This window comes from Solanum lycopersicum, chromosome 4 (genome assembly GCF_036512215.1).
Source record: "Solanum lycopersicum chromosome 4, SLM_r2.1".
Taxonomy (NCBI): domain Eukaryota; kingdom Viridiplantae; phylum Streptophyta; class Magnoliopsida; order Solanales; family Solanaceae; genus Solanum; species Solanum lycopersicum.
In genome coordinates this window covers 52,060,586-52,075,757 of record NC_090803.1, presented here as the reverse complement: position 1 = coordinate 52,075,757, position 15,172 = coordinate 52,060,586, and the positions used below count along the sequence as shown (strand labels likewise).

Genomic DNA, 15,172 nt, shown 5'->3' with positions numbered 1-15,172 from the left:
ATTCATGAGGGTGTAAAATATTATCTTGAGTTATTAGAAGTTAAATGAAAATGTTATGAATGTAACTAAAGAAGCTCAATCAACACCATGAATGAGAAATTTAGAAGGAAAAAGAAGAGAAGAGAAGAGAGGAACACGTTTTTTTTTAATCTGAATTGTTTCTTTACATAATGAGGAAATAGTTACTTATATAAACATGTAACTAATCCTCCCAAAAGTAGTTATAACAACTATACAGTAAAAATACTAATCTGCGCCTTTATTATCGCTAACTAACCTTCACCCTTAGTCTCACCTACTTATATCACAACACTCCCCTTCAAACTAGGTGGTGCAAAAATATCTAACACTCCTAGTTTGGATAATAGATGTTCATGCTGAAGTCTAGATAACCCTTTTGTAAGTACATCTGTAGGCTAATTTCTTGTGGAAATATAACTCACATTGATCAATCCTTGTTTGTATTTTCTCCCTTATAAAGTGACAATCAATCAATATGCTTTGTCCTTTCGTGATACACTAGATTTGCGGCAATTTGAATGGTTGCTTTTCTGTCACTATACACATGCACTGGTAATTGTACTTCAGCTCCTACTTCTTTCAGTAATCCAAGAAACCATACTAATTCTAAAACAGTAGAGGCAAGACTCCTATATTCAGCTTCAACTGAACTCTTTGACACTGTCGTTTGTTTCTTTGTCTTCCAAGAAACTAGTGACTGACCAACCTTTACCATGTATCCTGTTACAGACTTTCTGGTCAACACACAAGAAGCCCAATCAGTATCACAAAATGTTGTCACCAAACCATCTGAACTGCTAGATAACAATAAACCTTGGCCTGATTGTCTCTTCATATATCTAATCACTCTTAATGCAACATCAAAAGTGACTTCTTCAGCTTCTGTAGAAATTGACTAAGAGTTTGTGTACTAAATGTTATGTCAGTTCTAGTCATATTTAGATACAATAACTTGCCAATTAATCTTTGATTGTTTGATCCACAAGTGGATCATCTGCCTCTACTTGTTCCTTCTTTACATGTTCATCATACACCTTTGATGTAAGTTTAACACTGATGTCAATAGGTGTACCTACAGGTTTGGCTGCTGTAGTTCAAGAACATACTTCCTTTGATGCATCAATATACCAACATTTGATCCAGTGAATTCAATTCTTAAGAAATACTTTAATTCACCTAGATCCTTTATCTTGAAGGCTTGTTGTAATGCTTCTTTTGTATCTTGTATTAGCTTTAGACTGCTGCCAGTGATCAACATATCATCCACATAAACAAGAACTATAATGATCCCTATTTTGCTTTGTTAATAAACAATGAATGATCATGTTGACTCTGCCGAAACTTTAGTTTGATAAGTGCTTCAGTCAACTTATGGTTCCATTGTCTAGGTGTTTGTTTGAGACCATAGAAGGATTTCGTCAGCCTACATACCTTTTCCCCTTGACTGACAAAGACCCGAGGCAATTACATATATATCTCATCATCCAACTCACCATGTAGGAATTCATTAAATACATCCATTTGATGGATATGCCAATGCCTTGAAGCAGCAAGAGAAACAATGGTTCTAACTATAACTCATTTTACAACAGGAGAAAAAGTTTTCTTGTAGTCTATACCTTCCTGCTGACTATACCCCTTAGTAACCAGTCTAGCTTTGAATCATTCAACCTCTCCAATTGATTTATACTTCAGCTTATAAATCCATCGACAACCTATAGGTTTCTTCCCTTGGGGTAGATCAGTATTACCCAAGTATTGTTACTTTCAAGAGCCTGTATTTCAGATTCCATGGCATCCACCCACCTTTTATCTGCACATAGCCTCAGAATAGGTATCAGGCTCCTTTATTTGAGAAGTAACAGCAATATAAGCTTGATAAGGAGAACATAGATGATCATAACACATATATTCTTCAGCCATAATGGAGATTGTTTTGGCCTAGAAGATCTTCTAATACATCTTGCCAATAGTTTTGAGATGAGACAATACTGGTTTGCTACTATACAACTTTTCATAAGGTGTCTCATAACCAAGCACACTACTAGGTAACCTGTTAATGATATAAGCAACAACTAACACACATTAACCCTAATAAAACACAAGTATATTAGCCTGAAACTTGAGTGCTCTTGTGACCTCAAGTAAATGCCTATGTTTCCTATCAGAAACCATTTTGTTGAAGAGTATAAGGACATGATCATTGATGTACAATACCCATATCTTTGAACATATTAACACATACTGAGTTCACAAACTCAGTACCATTGTCAGACCTTAATATTTTGACTCCCTTACCAAATTGAGTTTTAACATATACAAGAAACTCTGTAATAGAAACACAACCAGCTAATTTAAGTTTAAGCAAGAATAGCCAAGTCAATTTTGAAAAAACATCAACAATAGTAAGAAAATACTTGCTACAATCAACTGTAGGTATAGCATAAGGACCCTAAACATCAACATGTATCAAGTCAAAAAAAAGCTACACTTTTAATACCACTCACAGGAAATGCTAGCCTTGTTTAGCATAGGGACATATAGAACATTCTGACAAAAAACATAACGTTTGTTGATTCACACCAAACAGTCTTGGAAGAACTCCAGAAGACACATGTCCTAACCTTTGATGCCACAACTTCATGTCTACTGTCTTTGTATTGTTGACAACAAGATCTTCTTTTTCATTACTGGACCTTGACTCAATTTTATTATTTTAATGTTGCATGAACAAGTATAGACCACCTTCTTCTTTACCAGCTTCCTTCACCTTCCCATTGAAGAGTTCCTGGAACATACAAAAATTAGGAAAAAAGGTGACACAACAACCTAATTCCTTTGTGACTTGACTAACTGATTATAGATTATGCTTGAACTCAGGAACATGTAACACATTAGTGATCACACTTCTGTGTAATAAGGCACATGAACCAACATGAGATACTAGAGTGATAGTACCATTTGGAAGATAAACAGGTTAAACTTTTGAGAGCTTTGACACTGAGCATTTCATCATCATATCTAAGCTAGAAACCATGTGATTTGTTAATCCTGTATCAATAATCCACACTTGATTATGATCAATAACAAAAGTATTTTTACCTGTTGTACTAGTAGTGTTGCATTAGAAACAGTAGGTGCATGTGACTTTTGTTGAACTATTTTCAAAATGTGATCATACTGGTCTTTTGTAAAGGTGCAACCTTGTAGCATCTGTTGAACCTCTTTCTCAACCTGATTGAATTTGAAATTGACAGTAGATCCCTCAAACAGTGTTGTTGTGGATTAGATGGAGGTGGAGGAATGTTATTGTTGAGACTATATGTCAAATTTTCCTGAGCTGATTAATATTGATTACCAGTTGGAGAACTTGAACCTCCTTGCACCTTTCTTTTTGACTTACACTATGTTTGGGTCATTGTTATCCATTATATTATACTGTATCGTTATTATACCTACAATGTCTGTTTTGGTTGTTACTTAAAATGTATTGTATTGTATCGTTAAATTTAGTTGTTACGTTACAATGGAAACTCCTATTTTATGGAACAACCAATTTGGTATGTTACCATTGTTACTTAATTTCTTTTTCCAATTATATCTTTACATAATATTTTAAAATATTATTTTACCCTTTACCTTAATTATTTAAACCTAGTCAAACCTACTACCCTAGAATAATAAAGGATATTTAAGTAAATTTATAAATTACAATACAGTACGATACAATCAAACTAGACAATTAAAATGTTACTAAACAACAACAAAACAATCTAGCCAAACATTGTATCTACCATACAATACAATACAATACAATACATTATGAAACAATGGATAACAATGATCCACACAAAGTGTTAAAGTCAGGAGGATAATCTACCACTTTGTAACAGAACTCTTTGCTATGACCTGTGGATTTGCAAAAATCACATATCAATATTGAATTCCTCTTAAACTTCTAATTCGCACCTGAGCTATTACTATCACCTGAACTGCTACCAGCTTTTTAGTACATAGCAACAGATGAATCCGAGCTAAAGAAGTCATTCCCAAGTTGGTAGTACAACTTACCACAGCCTTTTGACATTCATCTCCAACTATCATAAAATACACATGATTAATTGTTAATAATGGATCGAGCATGAGAATTTGACTTTTAGCTTGTTGATAGGATTCATTTAGTCCCATTAAGAACTGATAAACTTTCTACATGTTCATATGAGTTACAAATCCCTTTGAAATCTCACAGTTTCAACAAGGAGTTGGTACTAATATTTCAAACTCATCCAACAAAGTTTTGATCCTTGTGTAATACTTAGAAACAGATACATTACCCTGTTGCATAGACACAATGTCTTTGTGCAAGCTATAGGTTCTCGAACCATCTACTCGGTTAAACATTTCTCTTAAATCAGTCCAAACATCAAATGTACTAGAGGCAAACGCAAGTCCACTCAATAATCCTTTAGATACATAATTTAGCAACCAGGATAACACAATTGCATTGATTCTTTCCCAATGCCCCCACAATTCTACACCATACATCTCCTTTTTAACAGTTCCATCAATTAACCCAAGCTTATTCCTTCCTAACAATGCTAATTGAATAGATCTACTCCATAACATATATTTTTCAATGCCAAGCAATTGAAATGAAATCAAACTAATACCACTAACATCAGTAGGAATTAAAAATAAAGGATGATTGTAGTCAATACCTTGACCTTAAGCTGAACTGCCAGTTTGAGGAACACACGACGCAGACTTATTTTGAGGCACATTCATCAAACTACCTTCGAGCACCATCGTTGATAAATTGAGCTTCTTCTCGCGGAAAAAAATGAATTAACAGTTATTAGAGGACATTGATTCCATCCTTATCTCAAACTACGATTTGCACCCAATTTTTATACAACTCTATGAATCGAAGAACCAAGAATTGATTTTTTGATCCTTTAACACACACCAGCTTCTAATTATAATCAGACTGAAGAAGAGAGGATCACGTTTTTTAATCTGAATTGTTTCTTTAATGAGGAAGTAGTTACTTATATAAATGAGCATCCTTAACTTTGGAAGTGTATGACCACTCCATGAAACTATTTAATATCTTTGTAAATGGGCTATTTTGACGTATTTTCTCGCCTGGGTCGTTGTCACGCAAATGCAGCGCGTGACCCAATCTTTTTATTGCCATAACCAGCTATAAAGTGTCAGGTGTCATTATATTTCTTTAATATTAATTATTAATTAATTTACATCATCTTCCCCATTTTCTTTTTTACCGAAATTCAAAAATTCAATTACCCTTTCTTCATCTTCTTCAACTTAGAAGATCCATTTACTTCATTCATTTTTATCACTTCTTTTTCTTGTCTCTTGCTTTTCTTTGTTTCTTTTTCTTCTTTTATCTTTTTTTTTAAAAAAAAAAAGAATTCCATTGATTAGAGAAAACTATGAAACTCCATCTTTTTTTTGTCTCATTACCTTGCTTTAGTAACTTGAGAGTTGAATTGATTTTATTTAGTGATGTTTTGATGACGAAAATAGTGTTATAACATGGAAGCATCACGGAGGCTACATTGACGGTGACTATGGCTGCTAATTTTGGAGGATTTACAACAAAGAACAAAAGATTTGAGTAATGAAGATTTAAGAAAAAAGAGAGAAAAAATGAAAATAAAGTTAATAAAACTAAAAATAATAAAATGAAAATGAAAATAAAACTAAAAATTAAAAATTAAAAAAACTTAATGCGTGTCAAACAACTATTGGTGCATGATTGCATCTCTTTTCTTGCAATTGGGGGAGATTTTAACCAAACTAAGCCATTATATAAAGTCATTCACCAAAATAATATGTTTTTCTAAAATTTTACAAAACTAGTATAAACGTATTCCACAGTAACGTTTTAGGATATATTTTATTTTTTAAAAGTTAATGGCGTCAGATTGATATACATTACTCACAGTAACGTTTTACTGCTAAAACGTTACTACATAGTAACTTTTTAGGAGTAAAACGTTACTGAAAATAACGTTTTAGGAGTAAAACATTACAGTAACGTATATCAACCTAATGCTGTTAGTTTTTTTTAAAAAAAATATACCCTAAAACGTTACCGTGAAATACGTTTATACTAGTTTTGTAAAATTTTAAAAAAATATATTACTTTGGTAAATTGTTTTATATAATGGCTTAATTTGGTTAAAAATTCCAATTGGGGTTGGATAAGAAATGGGATATTTATAACACTCTTAAATTGTTCAATGAGGAAATAGAATACCCACAAAATTAAGATGTCTTTTTGAAAGTTCGAGACAACTTTAGTGATAACTTTATGTCTTTTCTCTATATAAATATTTAACTAATCTTCCAGAAAATAATTATAACAACTATACAGTAAAAAGACTAATCTGCCCATTATTGCTAACTAACCTTCACCCTTAATCTCATCTACTTATATCACAACATATTAATAGTTGAATTAATTAGTTATCTCAATTTTTATTTAGTCTCAAAGATAGATGGTGACCACAATGATAGACTCATTCATGTGAAATCAATGAGTCTCACCGTTTACTCTAAATGCATTTACTTCAATCATTAATTACAAACATTAATATTATCATTAGTCTCAAAAATTAACATTAAGCACATTGGTTCGAACCATTAATTATAAAGGATATGCTAAATTCATTGAATCAGTAAACTTCATTTCTCATTGCGATCAAAGTTATTACTTTTAATATGTTACATTTTTTTTTTTTGGAGTTCGTCACAACTTCATTGAAAAATTACGAAAATTCTATTCATTTTTATAATTCATCATCAAAATTATAGCATTGTTTATTGTTTCTTTTTTCTTAGAACGGAAGAAATTTATTTATATTTTAAGATTCATCCATGGACGTACAAAAAGTAATTGTTCTATGAAACAGTTCCATAAGCATCTCTATGTTCTTATTTGTTGTTATTTGCTTCTTTACTAAAGTTCATGACTTCCTCAAAATCTTCTCTTCATGTACACTTTTGTGTCATTGTATATCATTGATATGTCATTTACATACATAAGATATATACATATATATATGACATACAATGATGATAATTGACATATATCATTAGTATGTTCACTAGCTATGTCACTGTATATCATACACTAGACATATACTTGACATACATATGATATAATGATATACATATGACATGCATATCATTTATAATTTGTATGTCGTGTGTATATCACATAAATACATAAGAATATGTTTCGACAAATTTTTTTGGTGCGACCCCTTAAAGTTGTCCGTATATAATTTACTTAGATACCTCAACTAGGATAGTATTTATTGAAGTGTAAATTAGGTATATAGCATATTATGTAGTCATATTCTCAAGTTATGGCACAAGATTATAATTTTTCATTCTATAACATATAATATATCAACTTATAGCATTTCTTTAAGGGATAATGAACAAGTACCCCCTCAACCTATGCCGGAAATTCCAGAGACACACTTATACTATACTAAGGTCCTATTATCCCTCTGAACTTATTTTATAAGTAATTTTCTACCCCTTTTTAGCCTACGTGGCACTAGTTTGAAGAAAAAAAAGTCAACCATCGTTGGACCCACAAGATAGTGCCACGTAGGTCGAAAAGGGGTAAAAAATTATTAATAAAATAAGTTCATGGGGGTAATAGGACCTTAGTATAGTATAAGTGTGTCTCTGAGATTTCGGGCATAGGTTGAGGGGGTACTTGGGCATTATCCCTTTCTTTAAATTAAAATATTGTAAATATTTATTCAGTAAAATTAGGAAGAAAAAAAATTAAAAAATGAATAATTAAAATTGGATAATTTTCGTGAATGTAGTAACTGTTTTTAACTGATAACCAAATGTGCACCTTTTAAGGGATTTTAAAATATATTAATTATAGATATGCACCTTAATTATCTCAATCCGTTTTTAATGGTAATTATTTTTGATTTTTTATCCTAAAAAAATTCTATTCTGTTATCTTTCTTTCCATAAACGTGTTTCATTTTTTTTCTCCAGAAATTGAACTATATTCATATATTCGAATTCTATCATATTGTATCGTTTTTTTTTTTTTTTTGGAAAAACAATTAAAGTTGAAGGTTGAAAAGTTTAGATTTGATTTGATGGAGAAAATTGTGTCAATTTTAATTAAACATGGTGGCAAATGGAATTCATCAGGTTAGTTTTTTTTTAATATTTTAGTAATGTGTCGTTTTTTTTCCCCATGTTATATTGCATATGTTAAATTGATATTTTTTTTTTAAAACATTAATTTAATGTTTCTACTAATAAAAATTTCGTAATATTAAATGTATTTTCATGTGTAATTAAAACGAAGAATGATGGTAAATGTGATTACTGGTTAAAATTTAAAATTTTACAGTTTTTGATCAATTTAGCAAATTTTTTTGTTTTTGAAACAGTAGAACAATATCTGACATTTTGTATTAATAATGTATACATTTTGTATTTTAATGTATATAAATAGTGTATGAACAATATATACGAAAATCAATGTTTATAGTTGTACGTAGCTATTATTGATTTGTAATATATATATGAATCCTGTATAAAAATTGAATTAATTGTATATTTTTTTTTTTATTAAATTGGATAAATTGAGTATGAAATTGTATTTTAGATTGTATGTAGAATTTAGTTGTGTAGTATGCAGTATGTATAAAAATTGTTTTAATTTTGTATTAATTTAAAATTTTGTTATTGTATATATATAAGTGACTTGTATATAATTTTGTGTGATTTGTGTATTAATTTTGTACTAAACAATGTATTAATTGTATATTAAATTATAATAGTGTATAAACAGTGTGGTAATTGTGTATTAAATTATGTATAAAGTGTGTATTATTTTTGTACGAAGTGTATGAAGTGTGTGGTAAACAGTGTATGATTTGTGTATTAATTTTGTATAAAATGGTATTAAGTGTGTAATAAACAATGTATTAATTGTGTATTAAATTACAATAGTGTATAAACAGTGTAGTAATTGTGTATTAAATTGTGTATGAAGTGTGTATTATTTTTGTACGAAGTGTATGAAGTGTGTGTTAAACAGTGACTTGTATATAAATTGTATATGAAATGTGTGTTAATTATGTATGAATAAATTTTTAATTTTATTATGGGATGCACTGAATGTAATTTTAATATTGTGAAACAGGGAAATACGTCGACTTTGAAATGGAGGGCATCCTATATGATACTTCTACTCTTTATACTGGCTTAGTTAATTCTATAGTAACTTAGCTAAACATAGAAGAAAATCTAAATTCTGTTGAGATAAAGTATATAGTTAGCGAAATGTGTCCACCTATAAAAATTCATAATGATGTTGGGGTAAAGGTTTATCTAGATCAGATGAGGGTGAATTTGGATTTTTTTACAAAATATCCATTATGCATCACTTTGAAAGATTGTGGGCAGTATAACGAATGTCATAGAGTTATAGTTAATGATATAATAAATTCTGATGTTAGATTATCACAGAATAACATAGATCTATACTCCAACAATTCTATCCGTTTGATCGGAATGGATTTAGATGGAGTTGTCAATGATAATAGTGAAGTAGATAATGATATAATATGTGATCATTCTAATTTATTTGTAGCTGAAAATCAGATTTATAATAATAAAGAAACCCTTAAGGAGGTTATGAGGCATGTTGGACTTGTTGAGAAGTTCAGCTTTCGGGTTGCACGTTGTAATGCATCTAAGTAAGTTTAAATTTTTTTTTTTGTTTTGTTACAATGTATATATATTGTAATGTATATTTTATTAAATTTTGTAACAATTATCACCTGAATTGTATTTCTAAGAGTTGTTCTTGGATGATAAGGGCATCTAGTTTGAATAAATCTAGTTTATTCAAAGTTCGGAAGTATATTGCTCAGCATACATGTTGTGTTAGAGAAAGAATTTATGTCAGACGTCAAGGGATAACTGACGTTGTAGCTGTCTTGATAATGGATAATTATATTGATCCATCTAAGGTATATACTCCAAAAGATGTAGCTGATGATATGTTGAAATTGCATGGTGTTTTGTTGACATACATACAGGCATGGAGAGCTAAAGAAAAAGCAGTAAAGTAGGTGCGAAGAGATCCAGCAGAATCTTATGCAAGATTACCTGGTAATTTCGAATATAATGATAAATTTAAACATTTGTTATTTTGTTGTGTAGTAACAGTTTCGTGTATTATTTATGTATAATATATATATTTTTTATTTATGAATTGGGCTGTTATTTTCAGGTAATTTCAAAAATAATGATAAATTTATATAGTAACAGTTATGTGTATTTTTTATGTATGAATTGGAATGTTATTTTCAGGTTATTTTTATATTTTGGAGCAAACATATCCTGGATCTGTTTTGAAAATAAAAAGGAATGAAGATGATACATTTTTATATTCATTTGTTGCTTTAGAAGCATGTATTAGGGGCTGGGAATATTATAGGTCAATTGTAGTTGTTGATGGTGTTGCATTAAAATGTTCATATGGTGGTACAATGTTAACTGCAAGCACATTGGATCCGGGAGGTAAAATATTAACCTATATAATTTTCTAATTATATAATATAATGAAAAAATATATGAATGATATTTTTGATTTGTGTGATATTTTTTTTAATAATTAATGAGCAGGTCATATACTTCCGTTGGCGTATGCGATAGTAGATTCTGAAAATGATGCTTCATGGACATGGTTCTTTGAGCAATTTAGAGAAGCATATGAGTTAGACAAAATATGTGTTTTATGTCAGACAGAAATGAAAGCATATGGAAAGGACAACAAATGTATATCCTGAATCAGAACATTATGCATGCATATGGCATTATCAGTCAATGTTTTGAAGAATTTCAATAGAAATACTGAAGATTTGAAGATGTTGTTCTTTTCATTGGCAAAAGCTTATACAAAACAACAGTTTAACACAATTCTGGGAAGAATAGATCAGATAGATACGCGAATACGACCATACTTGTTTGATATTGGTTATAGCAAATGGTCAAGAACTTACTCGAATTGTAAGCGCACATGGACCATGACTTCAAACATCGCGGAGTCATTGAATAATGTTAACAGATTAGCACGGAGGTAACCGGTGATTTCACTTCTTGAGTTTATGAGGGTGACAATTCAGAGGTGGATTCACAAGCATAATGAGGAGGCTGATAAGACTACATCTAATCTGACAAAAAAATATGATGTTTATCTACAGAAAAGTATTACGTTGTCGTGCAATATGAGGGTATGTGTTTCACTGTATTGTATTTTCAATTCATACTAATCTTCAACATGTATAATTTTTTTTTTACACAGGTGATATCTTCAACTGTTGATCTGCATGTTGTAGCTGAAGGAGCAAAGAAATACATAGTAAATTTGAACACAAGGATGTGTAGTTGTGGAAGATTTCAACATTATGAGATACCATGTGATCATGCAGTTGCTATTCTCCGGTACAGGAAGTTACATGAATCAGATTTTTGTTCTGCTTTTTATAGCCTCAAGAATTTCAAAGATGCTTATGACATTCCTGTCGAGCCTATCCCGTGCGAGAGTACATGGAATATACCAAGTTATATTTCAGATCCTAAATTGATGCCGCCTGGTCCAAAAAGAGCAGCAGGAAGACCCAAACTTGAACGGTGGAAGGGATTCACAGATGTGAAATTCAAGAAGAGAAAAAGCTCATGCAGTAGATGCCATCAGGTTGGACACAATAGGAAGACTTGTTCAAATTATCCTGTACAAAAACAATGATGTCGTAATGTTAAATCTGTGTTTTTGAGGCATTACATTGTTATAAAATATTTTTTTATTGAATAATATTACTATTCATACAAATGTCATACATTGTATATACAACTGTTCATATATTAAAAAATTAAATTATAATATGTTATAATTCATACAGTTTTCATACATTATTCATACCAGTAATGTACTTACAATTTGTTTCTGTTTGTATTTTGAAATATATATTTTATAATTTGTCATAATTCATATATTTTTTTCATACAATATTCATACCTGTAATATAATTAATATTTGTTTCTGTTTGTATTTAAAAGTGTATAGTATTCATGCAAAAAAAATTTATGGAATAATTTAACATTACTATGTACTACATATCAAATTTTAATATGACATTCATAATTCATATGATTTTCATACATGGTTCATAAAGTTTCATATATGTTAAAGTGAGACACATTTAGTAATAATCAGTAATAATTTATATAAAACCATCAGTAGTCATAATAAAAGTACAAACAGAATCAAATTGTATGTATATTACTGGTATGAATAATGTATGCAAGATGGTGATACACATTTATTAATGTATAATTGTATGATATAATTCATACATTTTTCATACAGTATTCATACCAGTAATGTAATTAATATATGTTTCTGTTTGTATTTGAAAGTGCATAGTATTCATGCAAAATAAATTTATGGAATAATTTAACATTACTATGTACTATATATCAAATTTTAATATGACATTCATAATTCATATGATTTTCATACATCATTCATACAGTGTTCATATATGTTAAAGTGAGACACATTTAGTAATAATCAGTAATAATTTATATAAAACCATCAGAGTAGTCATAATAAAAAAAAACTGGGAAAATACATAAATTGTTCATAAGTTAAAAAAAACAAGTCATTCAAATAAATGTACATTGTGCCATGAAGATTTCTACTTCCTGGTACGGAATTTTGGAGTAGGATAATTGGTGGTGTCCATAACTTGTTCTTTATGAGTTCAAGGTCCACCCTTCTTGCTAGCAACTGTTCATGTAACTTCATCCAAAGTAATGTAGCATATCTTTGACGATGATATGTTGAATCAATATCAATATGTGATATATCAAAAACATCATTGCTCATGTACTCGGCAAATACAGATGTGTATAAACCACAATCACTGTAAAGAAATTGAAAAGAAAAAATTTGTAATGAATATATAGCAATTTCAATTTAAAATGAATAAAAAATAATGTAAGAAATATACATACTTTGAACTTTCTTCTTGTTGAGGAACATGTGTAACATTCTTGATACTTAGAGGTTCAGAGTGAGACTTCTGTTGATAATCAGGGAGATTATTCGTATACAAATCAAGTCTTTTGCCATAAAACCCTGTGCTCGTCAGAAATAAAGGAATCATGGTTGCAAGCTTATCAACAGCTTCTTTGACTTTCCTTGAATGAACAGATCCTCCCATCATCGAATCATATACTTATAGACATCTACTTTTGATTCGGAATACAACAAGAAATCAATGGAATTTGTCATTGATGTTGATTGGGATGATTATTTCGTCAACCCTATCCCACGGAATGTTAGCAAGCAGCTTATATCCTCTAATGCATTGTCCAACATCATGGTCCGGTGATATGCATCTCATGTCACATTGTGATTGTTTCCACTGTTTCTCAATGTTATCAACCCATGCCATAAACCAACAATCAACAGTGCTGTAAGAAGTGACTGTTTGGGAGTATTTTGCCTTCTTTCGGAGATAATACATTATTGTATTAATATGTTGTTGTAACAAAAAAAATACCTATCTGATTCATTCACTGTTCGCACATATTTCATACAGAAAATATTCATACATATATCACTGCAACTCAAAACCATAATAATTAGTTGAAAAAAGGTCTTACCCCGTCCTCCCAAGGTCTCCCCGGTTGACTCATTATGTGAAAAAAATTCTTCTCTCCGATTTTGATAATGTCAAAGTCCATTTGAGGATGAAATATGTTTTTAATCTTGGAATATGCTGCTTTTCTGTATATGTTTAAAAAAGTGTTATATCAATTTAGTAGTTTAGAAATTAAATAAAATAATTTTTATCATCGTTCAAATTACCTGCCACGCCTGCTCGACACATCTTTGAAAATCCATTTATTGAACTCCTCAATCAGTTCATCTGGTACATCAAACCCATTGTGATTTTGGAATGGATGTTTATTTGAAAGAATGTAGGTACTCTATTTGAACTGCTTTCTCCTTCCGACATTCTGATATAAGGAGAAGAATCATATTTACCCACATTCTTGTGTTTTATTCGCACCATTTGGAGTCGTGGTGGCATTAAGAATCGGATCAAGGGCAATTATTTGTGTCATGGTAAAATAAGGATAATCGTCCAATGTTGGTGGTTTTGATTTTGACGTTGTAGATGCATCAACATTTAAACAATCATCCGTTGACTTTTGAGCTGCATATACATGAAAAATTGTTAAATAAAAAAAATTTAAAATTTTCATTTATGTGATAAAAATGAATATATCGTACCAGCTGTGTTTGAACTTTGGACTTGTTGTCCAGTTGTCTCTGTAGGCATGTCTGTTGGATCAGATTGTGCAACATGATGGTTGGCGTTTTGCTGAAACATGTATTCATACACATGTAATACGAAACGAATGCAGTGAATCATACACAATTCTAATAAACTTACAACATAATATTGAAAAATACATAATTCATACAGATAGTATACAAAAAATAATACAATATAATCATACACATTTCAAACAAACTTACAACATTCTTTCATAGACAATATATTCAACACCAACTATACAAATCAAAACATAAAGTATAACTAATTATGGATATTACTATTCACCAGTATCAAAAAACTTGATACAAAAAAATTTATACACAATTCATACACATTTTATATATACAGTGATAATATAATGAATCATACACAATTCATACAGTGGATCATACACATTTCATACAGTTAATCATACACAATTCATACAGTGAATCATACATAAAAAATACATGTTTCAGCAATTGAGATTGTAATATGAAGAAATCTGTAATTTCATACAGTGTATCATACACAATTCATACATTATTTATTTACACAAAATTTATATATTAAATATATTATACCCAAATAACAGAAAATAAAAATAACAGAATTTATATATTTTTCAAACAAAATTCATACAACTCTCTGAACTTCGCGACGACATGGCAGGACGGACCATCGTGGGAACGACAGGCCGTCACAGGCTCTTCAGTAAAATTCAA

At 30.2% G+C, this 15,172-nt stretch overlaps 1 protein-coding gene and 1 long non-coding RNA gene across 2 annotated transcripts; one reads left to right on the top strand and one right to left on the bottom strand.

Annotated features, from left to right (window-relative positions):
* Nucleotides 1–2,352: 2,352 nt before the first annotated feature.
* LOC101256966 (uncharacterized) lies at nt 2,353–7,277 on the bottom strand. The gene is made up of 2 exons (XR_182661.5): nt 4,740–7,277; nt 2,353–2,809 (listed from the first exon to the last, which is right to left on the bottom strand). It is a non-coding gene; the product is annotated as an uncharacterized lncRNA (long non-coding RNA).
* Nucleotides 7,278–9,618: 2,341 nt separating this feature from the next.
* Nucleotides 9,619–11,860, top strand: LOC101244949 (uncharacterized). Its single transcript, XM_069296785.1, has 7 exons — nt 9,619–9,803; nt 9,926–10,125; nt 10,423–10,632; nt 10,738–10,890; nt 10,936–11,191; nt 11,316–11,319; nt 11,417–11,860. The coding sequence occupies exons 1-7, from the start codon at nt 9,619–9,621 to the stop codon at nt 11,858–11,860; spliced, it is 1,452 nt and encodes a 483-aa protein (XP_069152886.1).
* The last annotated feature ends 3,312 nt before the right edge of the window (nt 11,861–15,172 follow it).

Excerpts from the sequence above, each read along its gene's own strand:
- LOC101244949 (XM_069296785.1), top strand. The coding sequence starts at position 9,619 with ATGGATTTAGATGGAGTTGTCAATGATAATAGTGAAGTAGATAATGAT. Across the intron at positions 9,804-9,925 it reads GCACGTTGTAATGCATCTAA|GGCATCTAGTTTGAATAAAT; the intron begins GTAAGTTTAAAT and ends TTGGATGATAAG. Across the intron at positions 10,891-10,935 it reads ATATGGAAAGGACAACAAAT|TCAATGTTTTGAAGAATTTC; the intron begins GTATATCCTGAA and ends TGGCATTATCAG.